This window comes from Chrysochloris asiatica, unplaced genomic scaffold (assembly GCF_000296735.1).
Source record: "Chrysochloris asiatica unplaced genomic scaffold, ChrAsi1.0 scaffold00022, whole genome shotgun sequence".
In the NCBI taxonomy this organism is placed as follows: Eukaryota; Metazoa; Chordata; class Mammalia; order Afrosoricida; family Chrysochloridae; genus Chrysochloris; species Chrysochloris asiatica.
The window spans coordinates 27841939-27861558 of record NW_006408540.1 but is presented as its reverse complement, the minus strand read 5'-3'; the positions used below and the strand labels follow the sequence as shown (position 1 = coordinate 27861558).

General features: G+C 32.3%; 1 protein-coding gene across 7 annotated transcripts in view; it reads left to right on the top strand.

Annotated features, from left to right (window-relative positions):
* POSTN (periostin, osteoblast specific factor) overlaps window positions 1-18038 on the top strand; it is a 62741-nt gene extending 44703 nt beyond the window's left edge. The window contains exons 17-23 of one of the 7 annotated variants that reach the window (XM_006837654.1): window positions 3107-3187; window positions 6292-6381; window positions 9701-9790; window positions 10523-10600; window positions 10953-11036; window positions 16268-16309; window positions 18001-18038. In XM_006837654.1, coding sequence (XP_006837717.1) covers window positions 3107-3187; window positions 6292-6381; window positions 9701-9790; window positions 10523-10600; window positions 10953-11036; window positions 16268-16309; window positions 18001-18038 — 503 coding nt within the window. The remainder of the gene's footprint in view (window positions 1-3106; window positions 3188-6291; window positions 6382-9700; window positions 9791-10522; window positions 10601-10952; window positions 11037-16267; window positions 16310-18000) is intronic. The other 6 variants (XM_006837655.1, XM_006837657.1, XM_006837656.1 and 3 more) reach the window with 6 other exon arrangements.
* Window positions 18039-19620: the final 1582 nt, after the last annotated feature.

Sequence of the window (19620 nt, the reverse complement as noted above, 5' to 3'; positions counted from 1 at the left end):
TAAGGGCAGGGTGGAAAGGGGTGTTTCAAAGAACTGGTGATTCAAAAGTTCTACCCATCTAAACTTGGACAACTGAACAAAATATCTAAATTTCATGATTCCTTATTTTCTCTGATACTACCAGGTTATCAAAATAATGCCTCTACTAAAGGAGCTCTGGTAGCGTAGTGGTTACAAAGTGGGCTGCGAACCGCAAGGTCAGCAGTTCGAAACTACCAGCTGTTTCGCGGGAGAAAGATAGGCATTCTGCTCCTGTAAATATTTACAGCCTCGGAAACCCTGTACAGGGTTACTACGAGTCGGATCCAACTCCACGGCACATAACCACCACCACCACCACTAAAGGAAATGACTTTCATAAATGTACCTCATAAGATTTCTTTTTTTGTTGCATTTTTTAAGTCATTTTCTTTTATCATTGTTGTTTTCATAAGCAGAAATTAGTTTCATTTTGTTTTGACTTTACAATTAAACATTCAAAATACATAAGTAGCTAAAGTATTAGTTCAGTTCTCACATTTATTATAGAAAATGACTCTGTTTTATACCATGAACTTTCAGTTACTAAATGAAAATATGGTTCCTTAAGATTTACATCAGGTATGGTACAAGAAAAAAGTCAACATAAATAGCAAAACATAATGTCTTCCACTGCAAACTGCTATCCCAATATCAAGCCAGCTCAGCACAGAGTTTAAAGATTCCATTGAAATGACTGTGTTTCAAAATGGCATTAATTACAGTCTTAAAGCATACAATTTTGTCAAAAATATATATTTTATAACAAATTATCCTTATAGACTTTTTTATCAGAAATATTGTTATCTTTCTTCAATATATACACACACATAAACCTATGCATCTAACCTTTCTTTGCCTTCTCTACTTTATCTGTTAGTGTCACCATTATATATATATATATAATATGAATTCAGTATTCTATTTATAGTGAGCCAAAAGTATATTTATAATCCTTGTATGCCCCTCTATTATAATTGGATACTCAGTCCTTGGGTATACCTAAACATTATGAAATCAGGCAAGACTGGTGAATTCTGTCTACCTACTTGTAACTCTTGAAATAACTCTGATATTTGCATTCCAGTGCACAATGTTTTATTTGTTTGTTTATGCTTCCCCCAGGTTAGGTATATTGTCATTTAGAAGCATAGTTCAATAGAGATAGAAAACAATTAAACCAAATATTCCATTTCTATGTTCTTTTATTGACTTTTCTCTAGTTTCTTCAAATTCCTTGCTATGTATTATTCTTGTGTCCCAAATTTCATGAATTTAAAATTTAAGGAGGGAGAAATATACTCTAGTGTAACAAGGGCCTTCAGAAAGCTCATGGAAAAATTCTCTTAATTTAATTTTTTCCTTCAATGTTTTGAAACCTCCTCATACATTATAGAATAGATAACATTTGAGCTGAAGGGCAATAAGATCAATTTTTTCATTTTAGTAGTAATGTGCCAAAACTCTTTCAGTCATCATAAAAACAATGTTGAAACAAATTACCAAATAATTAAACACTCTAAACTTCAAGGTCTCTAATATGGTATAAAAATTAAGCCAAATATAATTAGCCATAGTAATACCTGCAGCAGAGATCTATGTGATTTTTGATCTTCTTTGGTAGTAAGGTCATATACGTTGGTAAACTCCATAATTTGATTTTACAAGTTTGCTATATTTTATAGTTTTATAACTTGAAGTCACAAGACTAAAGCAGATTAAATTCAGAATTTAAAATGATACTCCCTCAAAAAGCTGACACAGCTAAACATCTCAGAAACTTGAGGTGGAATGTCACAGAAACATTAACATTAAGTGACACATCTATAATGTGTCAGCACCATCTGTTGTAATTGCAAAGTCAACTTCAGTGTAGCACTTTGTCTAATAGAGCCATCTTTTAAGACTTCTACTTGAAAATGTCAAGTAATCAGTAACTATATTTGCAAGACATAAGAAGCATGATTTCAGTTCATGTATGCAACTAGAAGTCAGCCACCTAGTTGACTATTATGTTAAATAAATCATGCACAATAAATTTTGTACATTATTATCCTACTTAGAAAGGGACGTACATCTAAAATACATACTTTAAAGCTTGAAGAAATTGGATGATAAGAAGCTGAAACTCAAAGACAATTGATTCTGGAACTTAAAATGCTGATCATATTATGTTTTGTTGCACAGAGCTCATGCCTGACTGACTAAAATTTATTTTTTTATTTTTAACTATTCTGAGCTAGTTTTCATATTTCCCTTCTTATATCACTGCTACCAAATGCATGAAAAAAGTTTTTTCTGTCATTTTCTTATAATTGAATAAAAATGCAATCATGCAATTTTAGATGTTGTGAATTGTATAAATTAATTATTTTTGTTTGTCTTCTGTTGTGATGCAGCCAATATAATCAAGAAGTACTAAAGAAGGTAAAGAATTTTAGTGGTGCAATTCAAACTGTAGATTTCTAGATACAATTCCTCATTTAGTTGGTATATATTTCACTGGAACAAATTTAAGCGATTGTACTTTAGAGATCAACATCTAGACATAAGAGGATGCCAAAGAATCCATCATGGATATTGCCTTTTTCTGAGTGCCTAAACATATAACTGGAGTCCTTTTGTGGCACTGTAGGATAAGCACTCGACCACAAGGTCATTTGGAACCATAAGGTCAGTGTTTCAAACTCACCAGTTGCTCCTTGGAAATACTATATAGAGTCGCCATGAGTCGGAACAGAGACTTGACAGAACTTAACAACAACAAACATATTACCAGGAGTGTGATGGTTCTGTAGGATAAACACTGTACTACTAACCACAAGGTTGCCAATTTGAGCCCACCAACTGCTTCTCAGGAGAAAGAGGAGGCGTTCTGCTTCTATAAAGATTTACAGTCTCAGAAATACAGAGTCACTAAGAGTCAGAACTTACTCCATTTGAACTTAACAATGACAACAACAAACATATTATCACTTCTGAAACCTCTGAGAACACTTCAAATGTAAAGGAAAAAAAAAAGAGAGACGCTTTTTTCATGTTGTTTTGATATAAACATCACTGATGTTCCACTTTCTATACCTTTCAGCAACTAAAATTATAACCAAAATTGTGGAACCAAAAATTAAAGTGATTGAAGGCAATCTTCAGCCTATTATCAAAACTGAAGGTAAAAGTCAACATTCTACACAGTTCCTTTTAACTGTGAGAAAATAATATAATACACTGATTTCTACGAATGTATCTACATTCTTCTTCAAACTAACATGCTAAGTATTTCTATATCCATAGCATGCTCATGTAATTGCAGAATGCAGAGTGCAAATTATTTACCATATTAGACAGTGCATTCCTAATACCTTCAGTACATTTGCTGGTACTTGATTTAATTTGACTTCAATTGATTGTTGTTTTCGCACTAGTACCCAGATACTCTAAATAAATAGATACTGATTTTCATTTGGGTTGTTTTTGTTTTGTTGCTGTATTTAGATTTTCTTTTCTTATGAATCCCCTTAGTACTATCATAAGAAGCTCTTCTAAAGAGTGCAAATGGTTGTTGTTTTGTTTTGCTTTTTCTCCATCTTGCATCTTAATGGACTATGGAAACAGTAAATTGATAAACACTCTTAAAAATCACCTCACATGATATATTATAAAAGCAGACAACCAGAGAATAAAGAAGAAATAAATAACTGGTACTTTGAGTAAAATCATATAGTCCATAATTCTAGCCCTGATTTTATATAAATTCTCATTATTGGTTTGGATTAGGACAATAAACAAGCTGTCACTTTTTGCTTTCCTCTCACTATAAAATGCAACATCCTGATATCACTTTCACTTCATGTATTCTAGTTATTTCCAAGAATCAGGCCTTAAGAATTTGTCATTGCCATATTTGAATATTTCATGTGATGCCTTGCCACAGACAAAAGAACTAGCTATCTTCTTTTTTTCTATAATAATGTGCCTTTCAAAAAGGAATATATTATCTTCTTGATGAACTCTCAGACAAACTATTATTATAATTTTCTGTAAGTTTTATATTTCTTCTCATTATGTTAGAAAAGCTTTTACTCTGGTGTGTCCAATGTTTTCATTTTAAGTCAAGGCTTGCTTTAAAAGGAATAGAAAAAAGTATTATAGAAATTGTCATCTAATTTTACAAAATGAGAAGAATATAAAAAGAAAATATAATTATCACTTCATTGTTCATTAGTTATCTATATTTTTAGTCATTCTTGAGGCATTATTTTAAAAAATTCCACCCCTTTGATCATTTGATTGTTTTAAAAACATCAATGAATAGTATTGATGTTTTAAGAAGACTAAATTATAGATTTTTTATTGAGAAAATATTTATTGGTCATTTTAATTTTAAAAAAGAACACATTATCCTTGGAAATATATTTGATTTTAAAATTCTTGAACAGTTTTTCAAAATCAGAGTTCCTCAAACGTTATCACTTGGACACAGTTTCTATAGCTGAAATTCTTCATATGTGCTGTTGCTTCGACTTTTAGATTATTTTCTGTTTCTAGCTTCTTCATCAACCACCCTAGTCTCAGACAATACCATTCTACCCATATTAATCTTTTTGTAATTAGGAAAAAGATGAAGCAGTAACTCTACTGGGTTATTCCTAAAAGGGAGCATGGTTAAAAATGGAGTCATGTCTCCTTTTCATTAGTAACTCTTCAAAAATGCAGAAGTTTTATTTCTATCTCACACAATGAAGTAACTAAATACCTTCACAGCCATTTATAATTGTCTAGCTTTTAAGATTGCTGCTGGCATTTACTTCCTACTGTTTAAAATTCTACAGATTCATTGATAACTCTTGAATTCTTAATAAATGAGATTCCATGAAACACTTTTAAGTTGTTTCTTAACCAAAATTCATACTTAAGAATTACACTGCAATTCAATTAGATATGTGTTTAATATTTATTGTTCTTGGTATTCTTCCAGATACTGGGAATACATTAGAAAACATACTTATAAGATTTCCTGCTCTCCTAGAACTAATAATGATGATTCTTCTGAAATTTCAGTTGAGCCTTTTCTACACAATGTAATTCAGACATTTTACTAGCTGAATTACAGTCTTTAAATATGTTGTCTGAACATTATTTGTGAATAGCTGAATCTTAAAAATCTGACCTTATAATTTACTAGTCAGTGTCACTGTCTCCATAGAACAAATTTTATGATATGAAATATGAACTATCATTTTAAAGAATGATACTATTTTTCTTCTGTTACTTAGATTATTTTACACTACTTAGCTCTGGGTAATGGTGTACATTGATAATTTATGGACAAACAAATAAATTTTATCAAAAGTTAACAAATATAAATACATTTAACTATTGAAGGGTATTGCAGTATGAGTGAAATGTACTGAACCTTATTTTTCTTCTCTTCTGTGAAATAGTTCTTGATTAACTAATGTTGTAATATAGTACTGAACTTTCTAACATTCAAAATGATTTTCTCCTGGAGTAAAATCATTTTCCAAGTCAAATACAGACTTGTTTAATTCTTACATTTTGAGAACTGTTCAATCATTAGTTAGTTAATTTTTGCATCGTTTCCAAATAAAAGGTAAGTATTCAAAATAATTTTTCCCATAAAATCTAAAACTTGTTATTTTTAAGGTAGGCATAAAGTTGGGATTTTTCTCATGTTCAATCCTGTGCTAGTTAGTTAATTTTTGCATCATTTCCAAATAAAAGGTAAGTGTTCAAAATATTTTTCCCATAAAATCTAAAATTTGTTATTTTTAAGGTAGGCGTATGGATTTTTCTCATGTTCAATCCTGTGCGATTTTGATATAGAAGTTATAAATAAAAATTTATGACACTGAATAATTCAAACTATTAAATTGATGATGCTTGATATGTGTAGGTAACATCATATCTACACTAATTATGATTAGAGCAATTCAAATTTCTACATGCTGTATGATTCACAAGTGTAGCAACATTTAGTATTTTCTATGATCATACTTTACCACTGTCAATGATGTATTTACTCATCATTTAAAATAAAGATGAAAGTAATTTATTAGCATACCAGTAGACTGAATCAATTCTTCCCATAAATATTACCTAGTTTGAAGACAGCAGGAAATGTGTTTAAAATTGATTTAGAAAGTCTGAAACCACTTTGGTCTTTGAGTAATGCCAAATGTTGACTATCTTGCTGCAGTAAATGTAGAGGATTGCTTTTAACATAATTATTTGTTTCCTAAAATAATATCTCAGGACCCACAATAACAAAGGTCAGAATTGAAGATGAACCTGAGTTCAGATTGATTAAAGAAGGTGACACAATAACTGAAGTGATTCATGGAGGTGTGTTATATGTGTTTTCTTGACTCTAGCCAGGATCTCTGATATTATTTTGAAATAGTACAGGATTATCGATATCTAACAACAATTGCGTTATCTTAGTTTTTACTCTCTATAAATTTTGTATGAATAAAATATATTTTTTCTTTTGCATGGATCTTTGTTATTGTTAGATGCCATCAAGTCGATTCTGACTCATACAAAACTGAATAAAATACTGGCCAGTCCTGTACCATCCTCACAATTGTTGTTATGCTATAGTCTATTATTTCTGCCACTGTGTCAATACATCTCGTTGTGGGGGCTCTTCCTCTTTTTGACTGGCCCTCCACTTTACTAAGCATCATGTCCTTCTTCATAGTCACTACTAATAACATGTCTGAAGGATAAGAGACAAAGTCTCAGCATCCTAGTTTCTAAGGAGCATTCTAGCTGCACTTCTTGCTAGGCATATTTGTTTATTCTTCTGGCAGCCCATGGTATGTTTTATATTCTTCTTCAACACCATAATTAAAATGCAACAATTCTTCTGTATCATACCTTATTTTCTGTCCCAGTTTCACATGCATATGATGAACTGGTTGAAAATACCCTGACTTGGGTCAGGCATACCTTAGTCCCTAAACTGATGTGTTTGCTCTTGAAAACTTTTTTTAAAATCTTTTGCAGAAGATTTGCCTAATGAAATCATCATTTGACTTCTTGACTGCTGCTTCCTTGAGGGTTGATTGCAGATCCAAACAAAAGATAATCTTTGACAACTTCAATTTTTTTCTGCATGTATGATGATTTTGTTTACTGGTCCAATTGTGATCAATTTTGTTTTCTTAACATTAAGGTGCAATCCATGCTAATGGCTGTAGTCTTTGTTCATCTGTATTTTAAGTCCACTTTGCTTCCAGCAAACATGGTTGTATTATCTGCCTATCACAGGTTGCTAATGAGTCTTCCTCCAATCCTGACACCATGTTCTTCTTCGTATAATACAGCTTCTCTGATTATTTGCTCAGTATGCAAATTGAATGGCACTCCAGTTCCAGCACTGGACTGTGAATAACAAGACCAGAAGTTCAAACCCACTAGCTGCTCCTCAGAAACCCTATACAGAGACTCTATGAGTCAAAATCAACTCAACAGCACTTAACAACAACTACAATACAGATTGAATGTTGTTATTATTGTTAAGTGCCGTCAAGTCAATTCCAACCCATACCAACTCTGTATAGAGTTTCCGAGAAGCAGCTGGTGAACTTGAACCACCGACCTTGTGGTTCAAAGTGACTTTGCAGTCCAGTGCATTAACCCACAGCTTCACACCAGGACTTCACAGATTGAATAAGTATGGTAAAATGATACAACCTCGGCACACACCTTTCCTGATTTAAAACATTCAGGATCCCCTTGTTCTGTTCTCATGACTGCCTGTTAATCCATGTACTGATTCCTCATGAGCACAATTAAGTGTTCTGGAATACTCATTCTTCACAATTTTATCCATAACTTGTCATGGTCCGCACAGTTGAAAGCATTGCAAAGTCAATAACACACAAGTAAACACCATTCTGGTATTCTCTGCTTTCAATAAAGATCCATCATGTGTTAGCAAATGTATCCATCATTCCAAGTCCTCTTTTGAATTTGGCTTGAATTTCAACACTTAAGCAAAATTTTATTTGCATGAGATATTAATGATATTGTTTGATGATTTCCACACTCAGTTGAGTCACCTTTCTTTGGAATGGTCACAAATATGACTCTTTCCCAAACAATTGGCCAGGTATCTGTCTTCCAGATGTCTTGGGGGAGATGAATGAACTTCTCTATTTCTGCATCAGTTTGTTGAAAGATTTCACATTGTATTCCATCAGTTCCTGGAGCCTTGTTTTTCACCAATGCTTTCAGTAAGATTTGACTTCTTCCTTCAGTATCATAAGTTGTTGATCATATGATACTTCTTGAAATGGTTGAACATTGACCATTTCTTTTTTGTATAGTGACTCTATGTATTCTTTCCATTTTCTTTTTGTGCTTTTTGCACGATTTTGTGTCCATGCTATTATTGTTAAGAATCATCAAATTGGTTCTGACTTCCAGCAACCCTGTATAGGGTTTCTGAGGAATGGTTAATAGGTTTGAAATATCAGCAGGAGCCCAGTGCGTGTTCTACAGTGCCACACTTCAACATTATAAGTCAAGGCTTGAGTTTTTTCTTCAGTGATTTCAGCTTGAGAAATGCTGAGCATTCTCTTTCCCTTTTCTAACTCCAGGTTTTTGTACATTTCATTATATGTAATAATTTGTTTTCTCTTGCTGCTCTTTGAAAATTTCTGTTCGGTTCTTTTACATCTTCATTTCTTCATATTCAATTGATGAATATGTCAATTGTTGTTGTTGCTATGTGCCATCGAGTCGGTTCCGAACCATAGTGACCCTGTATAGGGTTTCCGAGGGTGTAAATCTTTACGGGAGTAGAAAGCCTCATCTTTCTCCCGCGGAGCAGCTGGTAGTTTCGAACCGCTGACCTTAAGGTTCGCAGCCCGATTCGTAACCACTACGCTACCAGAGCTCCTTGAATATGTCAATAGAAAAGGGTATATTTCATTTAGGAATAGAGGAACATATATAAGCAATTATATATGACACCAACAAATAAGCCACAGTGAAATTCTTATGTGGTGCTGTAGGTAAAGCACTAGACTGCTAAGCAAAATGTGGTGGTTCAAACCCATAAGTGACTCCTAGGAAAATCTCTACAGGGTCACCATGAATCAGAAGCAACTGGATGGTACTTAACAAGAAAAATACATCATACTAGGACTTATTGTGGAGTTCCTGAATGATGTAAATATTTACCAGTCTCTGCAGTGAATTGAAATATTGGTGCCTTTGGAGAAAGATGTGGTGCTCTACTTTCAAAAAACCACACATTGAAAACCCAGTGGAGCACAGTTCTACTCTGAAATGGGGTCGAAGTGGGTCAGAATTGAATTGATAGTAACCGGTAGGGCTTATATAACAGTATTTGCTTTCTAATGATATGTAACTTCCTGGGTCTCACTAATTACTCATCCCACAGCCAGTAACAAAGTATTACATGAGTGTTCATTTTCCAACTGGTTCTCTTTGTCACCCAAGATTCAGGGCACAATTATTGACTTAGATCTCTATTATTCTGAGATTATTACCAAAATGATTATAGTTGAATCCTAAATGGTACTGTTTTATTTTCAAAAATACAATTAATCATTAAAATGTCTATTTTATGGCATTTTTGACATTGTCTGGCGATGAATCAACTGTACTTTCTTTTCTCTACTTTCAGAGCCAATTATTAAAAAATACACCAAAATTATCGAGGGTATGCCTGTGGAAATAACTGAAAAGGAGACACGGGAAGAACGAATCATCAAAGGTAATCTTTGATTTAATACATGTGATTATGCCTGAATTATAAAGAACAAACAACTTTCAATCCTATAATGCCTCTATAGGAGTCATCAGAGAAACGAAGTCATTTTCATAGTGGTCACTAAAGTTAATGGTTTTGTTTGGAAAAATAATAAGATCTAAACATGCAATCTATGCTTTCTTCTGAATTGGATTATAGATAAAAGTATAAGCATGTGTTTTTATTATGATTAAGCATAAATGTAATATAATGTTATCTTCACTTTATTTATTCATGAGTTACTAAATCCTAGAAGAAAAACTAATTTTTCCTTTAATTTTTCAGTAATCTCAAGATCTACATATTTGTACATTTAAAATATGTGTAAATTTGTATAAAGCAATTGATCAAAAATGTTAGTAACCTATATGTTTCCCATTTAAAAATTAGTCTAAAATTCTGAATTCATCTATTTTGTAAGGTTTTCTTTAGGTCATCATTACGGTAACAAAATTATAATCTATATATTCTATTAGTAAATAAACCTTTATTGGAACACCGCCGCTTTCATTTGTTTAGGTATTGTTTATGACTGCTTTCGCAGGATAAAAGGAAATTAAATATTATAGCAGAGACCATTTGACCCACATATCCTGAAATATTTCCTGTTTGTAACTTTGCAGGAAAAAAAATTTTACTTTCTCCTGATTTCTTTCATTTAGGTCCTGAGATTTAGGTCTAATATCTTTCATTTAGGTCCTGAGATCAAATACACTAGGGTTTCTGCTGGTGGGGGAGACACAGAAGAAACTCTGAAGAAATTTCTGAAAGAAGGTTAGCATGTCTAGAAAACGAATTCATCTTTGTCATATTCTAAAATACTCTTTCAAGCCTTTTTATACATTCTATTAACAGTTTCTCTCTCTCTCTTGTTTTTTTTTTTTGAGTTCCATATCTTTATATTTAAAAAAAAATAGTCAAAAGGTATGGAATAAGATTCAAATGGCATTCATATTATTTGTTAAATCATTCAAAGTATGAAAAAAAATGATAACAAAAAAAAAACCCCAGCACTATATCCTGAGAACTATTGGTGTGTTGGGGTAGATGCCATTATTTATTACATCGAATCGCCTGTCTTTTTATTATATAAACAAATTTCTGCTATAAACATGTATCTACTTAGAAGTCACCAAGGTCACCAAATTCATTGAAGGGGGTGATGGTCAATTATTTGAAGATGAAGAAATTAAAAGACTGCTTCAGGGAGGTTAGTAAAGAAACCAACTAACTCCTTTAAGAAGTTTTGGTGACTGAGTTCATCAACTTTTTAAAGACTGAACATGCAAAGTTTTGCTTTTAAGTAAGGGTTTAAAAAGACAACATCATGTACTGTCTTAACAGAATGGTTGGTTCAATAGTCATTTAAGCTATAGCTATAATGAAATGATTAATGGTTTCAACAGTCTTTAAAAAGTTTTATGGTATCATGGTTGAGGAGCAATGAATATATATATATATTTTTTCATTTTTAACTTTGCCATGGATATTTTAAATTATACAAAAATAAAAAGAAATAAATTTCTGGTTATTTAAATTAGCCTAAGTTGATATGCATTTTATGTTTAAAAAAATATATTCACTGCCCCTATGACAATAACAAAAGGCATGCGTATGGATTTTTTAAGTGATAGCTGTAGTAAAAATCAGTGCATTTAATTAATACCTTTCTTTTTCAAGCTACATTGCTGGGAATGGGTATCTCTTTCTTCTAACAATTTGGATGATAATCTATTCCTTGGAATTATATTCTTTTTGTCTATGAAAATTAATCTTAATCTTTCAAGTATGGAATGTTCTCTGTCTATGGCTTCAAATGGACTTACTTTAAAAACAAAAGAGAGGGAAAAAAAAGAATTCAATATCTTACACAAGCTCAATGATAATTATTCAAAGAAATAGTTTATGTTAATAAACTCCAATTTGAACCATTGGAATTAAATATATATATATATTATTTTTTAGTGCAGTTTTTATTTTCCAGAAAAATTGTGCACAAAGTGCCATTCCCATATTCTCCCCACCCCCTTGCACACTATTTATTTTATTAGCAACATCTTTCATTCCTGTGGTAATTGAAACGCTAGTATTAATTAATTTCCACCATAATCTTTATGCTATATAAGTCTCTGGGTTTAACCAAATACATACTATCATTTATATATATGCTATACTATTATGTATCACATGGAATAATTTCATTGTCTTTAAAATGTCCTCTACCTTACCTATCTGCCCCTCCTCCCTTACTCTTGGATAACTTAAATTTAAATAAATAGAGTTTTGGTTTATTTTATTATCAATTAAATTATAAAGATGTCAAAATGTTTTTAGGAAACAAGTATTTACTTTTAGAAAAAAAACTCAAATATAATCTGAAATATATATGAATAAGAAAACTATATTTGGGTATTTATCCAAAATATAGTTCAGATGGATTTTTTTGTTGATAATTTAAAAAGTGGAATCATTATGTCCAAGAGGATATGAACTCTCTTAGGACATTGCATGGAGTCATGATGTGGTATTGAAGGATAAGCATTGTACCACAAGGTCAGTTTGAATTGTACAGTTGTCAGTTCAAACTCACTAGCAACTCCTCAGAACCCCTATACAGAGTCACTGTGTGTCAGAACCGACTCGATGGCACTTAACAACAACAAGAATCCTGTATAATTTGGGCATTTCTTTAGGCTTTATTTAAACATAGATAAAAGCCTCATATACTGTTGAGAGACTGGTAAATGGTAATAAAAAGGCATGATTTTTATTTAAACAATGATTGAGTTTTTCCTCAGTAGAAATGTATGTATATGAAAATGACCAGATTTCCTTTCAGACAACAGGGAATACATGATACACATAAAGCCATATTGCACCACTGGTTCCTGAAACCTTTAACACAGAACCAAATTCATCTACCGCACATACTTAACTCTCCAAGGAAGACATTAGGAATTTGAGATAAGAGATCACAACTTTGTGAAGATAAAATTGAATTCTTTTTTAATCTTTAATCTTTGCCATAGTTAGCAGCTTTGTAGAATGGCAATGCATTTTAGAGAATGAATCAATTTGTAGTTTCATCTGTTTATGTTGCTTTAATTCATATATGCTTAAACTTCAGGTAAGTGTGTTTTCCTCCATTTTATAAAGTCCTTGTTGGTGAATACATTATAGACGATGCAACTCAATACTTAAGAGTTGATTCAGCCAACAGGAAAAACTATACCTGTTATAAATTTGGAGTATGATATCCTATTGCTTTCTACTTAATGGATTTTCTCTTAATTGTTGTTTATATTCATCCCTGATATTAATTCCTTTAGTACTCAATATGTGGCTTCTCTATTACACATAAGATTCAGTTTCCACAATGCCATATTGTAAGTATTTATTAAAACATTACCAGTGTTTTTTCTTCCCATTGGAAAAACAGTAAAAATTTCATAGTTACTAGTATCTGGACATTAATTGTACATGCTAGAAAAAAAAAATTTGCCTCAACAGTATAAAACCATAAATTTATCACTGTGTTCTCTCTAGATACTAAGGGACATAGATTTACAAAGAAACTAGTGAAAATACAAATTATATCATCCAAGATAGATTTTTTGTCTTTAAGAGTTTAACTAACTGGTACATATTCACACCATGGTCTTCATCTTAACAGCTAGCTATTGTCTATTAGAATTTTTGATAATGTTGTAAAACTAGTAGCAAAAACATTGAGTAATCCCAATTTATAGCAACCCTGTAGTACTTAGTAGCATTGTCCTATAAGGTTTCCAAAGTTATAAATCTTACAGAAGTAGAATTCCACATCTTGGAGCAGCTTGTGACTTTGAACTGCCAACCATTAGGTTAGCAGATGCCTACTTTAACTATTTCACCAAATATTGTGCTCCATATTTTGTTGAATTCAGTGTATTATACAACTATTACTATAGCTAAGTGGTCCTTTTGGCACAAGTTTGTTGCTGAAATATTTTAGATCCATTAAGTTGGAATTCTGGTGTGGCACCATAGCATAAGCACTCGACTTCAAGGTCAGTTTGAGCCTCAAAGTTAGTGGTTCAAACTTACCAGTCACTCCTGGAAACCCTGTATAGAGGTTCTATGAGTTGAAATCAACTCAATGGAACTTTACAACAAAGCAAAGTGAAAAAATACTATTACAAAATGGAATTATTAACCTTTTTGCATTAGTTTTTTATGCTTATCTTAGATGGAACTAAGCATGCAGAAACTAGAGAAATTCAAGGAGAACACCAAGCTATGGTGAAGGAAACCAAAACGGTCATTTTGGAAGGTTTTGACAAATTTGCCAATGTAACTGTAAAGACTCAAAGATTCTGTGGTGTATAGTGCGTGTAGGCTGGCTTCTAATTTGGGCCCCAACTCCAACTATATTGTATTAGTTGACTCATGCTTTGATTTCTTCATTTGACATCTTCATTTGAAGAAATCATAGTTAAGACAAGTAGTTAACACTTGGAATCGTGTTTAGCAATAGTCAGCTCTGAACTACTATCGATTTTATCTCCAATTAACACTAACAAGGTCACTAAAGGGTTAATGTGTGGGACTGCAAAGTCAGTTTGAGCCAAAAAGTCAGCTGTTCAAGCTCACCAGCTACTCCTGGAAACTATTTACAGGGTTGCTTTGGTCAGAGCCGACCCGACAAAACTTAACAACAACAAAGTAACATTTAACATTCTTAGCTTAAATTTCCAAAGTTATGCCACTGTAAAAATATAGAAACTTGCAAATAATTGGGCTGAAGCACTTTGTGCGTTTTTGTCAAGGTCTTTTGTGTCAAGTGGTTCAGATAACAGATTCTCTTTCCCTTGTTTTGCTATCTTGTTTTTGTTGTTAAGTTCCCTCAAGTCAGTTGTGACTCATAGCCACCCTGTATAAGGTTTCCAAGGAGTGTCTGGTGGGTTTGAATGTTGACCTTGAAGTTAACAGTACAGTCCTTATCCAATAATTCTTTTTCATTTTGAGATAGCAAAGTGACCAGGGTAACAAACTTGATTTTCTGCACTTTAATAATGCTTTTCTTTTAAGATCACATCATTTTCCACATAAAACATTTTGGTATTATCATGCCTTTCCCTCATTATTCAGTCTAATAAGAGTTTCTGTGATCCTATATTTTATTGTAGCATTACTATAGTTTAGCAAGTGGCGGTACAGCTTATATTCTGGAAGGGAAAATGTTATCTATACAGAAAAAGAATTCACCTAAATTTGAAAAAAAGGTTTCTCTTTTTTTTTTTTTTTTTTTTTTTTGGTATTTTTATTTACTTGGTGTCATACAGTCAAAATGATTTATAGATGTAGCTTAATGCCAAATCTTTTTGAGATTTCAGAAACTGAAAATTTCATGTAGTATAAAAATGTTTATTTCATTTGCCATTATAGATAATATATAAATATTTGGAGTAAAAATAAAGGTAAGCAGAAAAATTAAGTTGCTGTAGGAACCAAATTTACCCTTTGATCTCAAATGCCCATCTACTGTGTGAAAATGTGAATTTTGGCCTCCCAGGTGATCTTGTCAGTGAGTTAAAGAAAAATAAAATAATGAAATTGAGGAAAACTTCACAGCTATAGCAATGATAACAAAGATGCTTGAAAGTTTTTGTTACTTTAAAATTGTTTATTTAAAAGACAATTGTCTTGTAAGATTGAAATGATATGTTGGGGGATGTTGTTGCTGTTAAGTGCTACTGAGTCACTTCCAAAGAGTGGCTGGTGGGTTTGAACCACTGTAGTGCCACACCAGGACTCTTAACGGTGTCACACATTTCCTGAATTTTTTATTGTTGCATTTCTGGAGTTATTAGATCATTGGTATTTTATTGTTCTTCTGCTGTGGCCTGTAGGATAAACACTGAACTGTTAACTGCAAGGTCAGTAGTTCAAACTTATCAGCCACTCATTAGAAACACTATACAGGGTTGCTATAAGTCAGAACTGACTCCATGACACTTAACAACAACATGTACTCTAAGATAATAACTGTTTGAATTTATAATGTCAAGAATTTTACAGAGGCAGAAGTTTGTTCCATTACAAATGGAGATGACTGTCGGCAAAATAGCAGCATAACTCTGAGAAGTGGTGCTTCTTAAAAAAGCTGAAAAAGTCATTTAAGTAATTTACTTTATGCAAAAATAGCATCAAGACCATAATGAAAAATGTGTCTTGAAAACACTAACCATTCATTAAGGCATATGGAAATTAAATGTCTCTTTGTCCAATGCTAACTCCTCTTAATCATAAAATTCACCACTCCAAAAGAAAGCTTACAAGTTTAAGTAATATATATATATATATAATTTTATACTTTTCTGCTTAACTATAGCCATCTGTATATCAGTCTTGATTTCCAATTAATTCAAAGAATTTCTAACTACAACTATTTAATTTTAGATACACCTATGAGGAAAGCACAAGCCAACAAAAGAGTTCAAGGTAAGTATGTTGACCATGCTGTTGTTACCTGCCGTTGAGTCAGTTCCCACTCATAGAGCCCCTGTATAGGGTTTCCGAGGAGTAGCTGGTGAATTTGAACCACTGACCTTGTGGTCCAATACATTATTCCACAGTGCCACACCAGAAGTAATATTTTTATGTGGAGGCTTAAAAGAGTTGGAATTAAAAGTTAATGGATTTTTTTTTCAGGAACTCTTTGAAGTCCCCACATATATATGACATCTGCTTTGTTATTAGAAATCAAAATAAAGCAGAGTTTGTTTATATATTTTATTGCCTTTTGTTGTCTTTAAGGGAGAAAATGTAGTCAATTTTGAGGTAAAGTATGTTGCTAATAAGAATCATAAAATCAATTGCTCATTAATAGTATACCAATGAATCATGTACTATTAGTAAAATCAAAGAATAGCAAAATCAATGTTTGTGGAATCAACATTGATTCAGAGTAATCTTATTTGGATCAGAATAGAATTGTGCTTCATAGGGTTTCAAATTACTAATATTTCAAAAGTAGATTGCCGGTTGTTTCTTCCAAGGCATCTCTGGGTGGATGCTCAGCTAGTAACAAAATAGAAACAAGTGCAGGCTAGTCAAAAATAAATTCTTGAATACCAGTGCAGAGCAGAGAACAGACTAACCTGATAGCAATAAAAATAGTTTGTTTTTGGTTTGAGAAAATACTATTTTGTGACTTTGCATATTTGAAATGTATATATATATACATACAGCTGGCTGTGTGCCGTGGAGTTGGTTCCGACTCATAGCGAGGCTGTAAATTTTTAAGGGAGCAGAACGCCTCATCTTTCTCCCGCCGAACAGCTGGTAGTTTCGAACTTCTGACCTTGCTGGTTCGCAGCCTGATTCATAACCGCTAGAGAGAGAGAGAGATGGAGAGACAGAGAAAGAGAGTCCTGGTGTGGCACTGTGGGTTAATGCACTGGACTGCAAAGTCGGCTTGAACCGCAAGGTTGGTGGTTTAAGCTCACCAACGACTCCTCAGAGACCCTATATAGGATCACTATGGGGCAGAACCAACTCAACAGCACTTAACATAACTTTATATATATATGAACTTTTATTGTAGCTATTTGCAAAACTCATCAAATATATGCCTACATCACATAGGCAGTACAATTTTCTACATAACTGTACTTCTGTGGCTTTTCTAATGTTTGCTCTACATTTGTTTACATTTAAAGATCAAAGTTTTCCTCATGAATCTTAGAATAAATTATATTCTTGAATAACAAGTCTGAAATTTCTAACGATATTACATATTCATAGTTGCAAGAAATTGCAAGATTTATAAATCCATTATAAGCATATCTGATCTTTTATGTCACTCCAGTATATAGACATATGCACTTAAAGGATCAATCACACAAGTATTTTTAAACTGAAGAGTGTATCAGGGATTTCTTATAAATGTACAAATTTTTAAAAATAAAATTATTAAATTTTAATATGTTCTTTTAATGTGATTTTGATCAAATGATTACTTGGGCTTCTTTACTATACACTGAGAATATTATTTAGAAAATAGTATAGCATTTTTCATAATAATAGGTTATGAACTCTAATAAAGGTAGCTATGCATAGAATTCTATATTTTTAATATCTAAAGTTGCATCACATGTATAATATACATGTTCTTTCTTCATCTTAACCAGGACCTAGAAGACGATCAAGGGAAGGTCATTCTCAGTGAAAACCCAGAGACTGGACACCAAAGTTTTAAAAATCTGACCTAAAAGAAAATTATGAGAGTCACTTTGACTTTAGAAACTTCAGAATCATCAACACAAAAAAGAAAACACTAAGCAATGCCAATGTAATATGATTTTCTGATGAGAACATGAAAACAAAATTGTGGGGTTAGATCTCTGTGGTTTAGGAATGGAGAGAAAACTTAGGACTTTATGTTTTTACATCTTGACCTTAAAAATTCTTGTTACCTTTGGATTCTATAAAATAAAATAAAATAAAATCCTTGTTGCAGTATTCACTAAAATTCAGAACTCAGAGTTGTAAACTTTTATTTCACTGAAAACATTGCACCTTTAATTATATATAATGGGTAGACACAATGCATGCAAATTGTTACTTCTTTGGAAATCTAAGTGATGAAAATATATGAAAAAAAAAATATATATATATATATATATCAGAAAACAAAACAAACACAAAACTACAAATTTGTACATCAAAAGGCTTTTCACATTTTTAATACAGTGTGAAGTTACCAGTAAATCATGTGAGTTTTACACTTAATTTTGTACTTTTGAAATGTTTGCCATATACTTCTAGTAATCATATTTTTATCTCAAATATTTCTGAAAAACCATTTTTCAGGTATAAAGAGAATTACTTGATTACTTCACTTTGGGTAATTTGGAAAACTCAAAGTTTAAGTTAATAAATGGTTTGAACTTGGGAACAAGACTTTATATCTCTGTTTTTGTAACAAATATTCATTAAAGGAAATTAAATAAATAGTATTTCTGAATTTACAAAACTATGATGGTATATAAAGATATATTGAAGAATGAAGATAGTCACTTAACTTGACTTAGGGACAATGTTAAATTCTGAGTATTCAAAGATGAATCAGACTCAGTTCCTCTCTTCAGTGTACAGAGACAAATTACTAATTATTCATGATGCATCTTGGGATCTAATAAAAGCAAAAATAGAAGCCACTAAAGTCCACTGACATTTAGTGGAGTCCAACTCATATCAACCCTAGGTGGGATTTCCTAGGTTGTAAATCTTTACAGAAGCAGAAAACTCTCTTTCTCCTGAAAGCAAAAATAGCACTACACAAATGTAAATGTTGTATCATCCTAGTATGCTTGAATGAGGAGCCAGAGAGATACCTTTAACCAAGACTTAAATTAACTAAAGAGTCTTTGGCATGGCAAAAGAGAGGAAGAAAACATATATGTTAGGAATTGTAAATGGATGGCTTGATCTACTCATGTCTCTACAAGTGTCATCCTTTGCTTGGAATGATTGTAATGAGAACATTCAAGGTAGGGAATCCACACTCAAAAGGATATACAGACAGAAAGATAGTTGTAGTGTACAATAGAGCAAAACATTGTTTAGCCCTACACTATCTTCAGAGTTGTGTTGTGGGTAATGTGCTAGACTGCAGATCAGTTTGAACTGTATGGTTGGTGGTTCAAGCTCATTAACCACTCCTCGGAAACCCTATACAGATTCGTTATGAGTCAGAACAAAGTTCATGGCACTTAACAACAACAACAACAAACACTATGTTTATGATC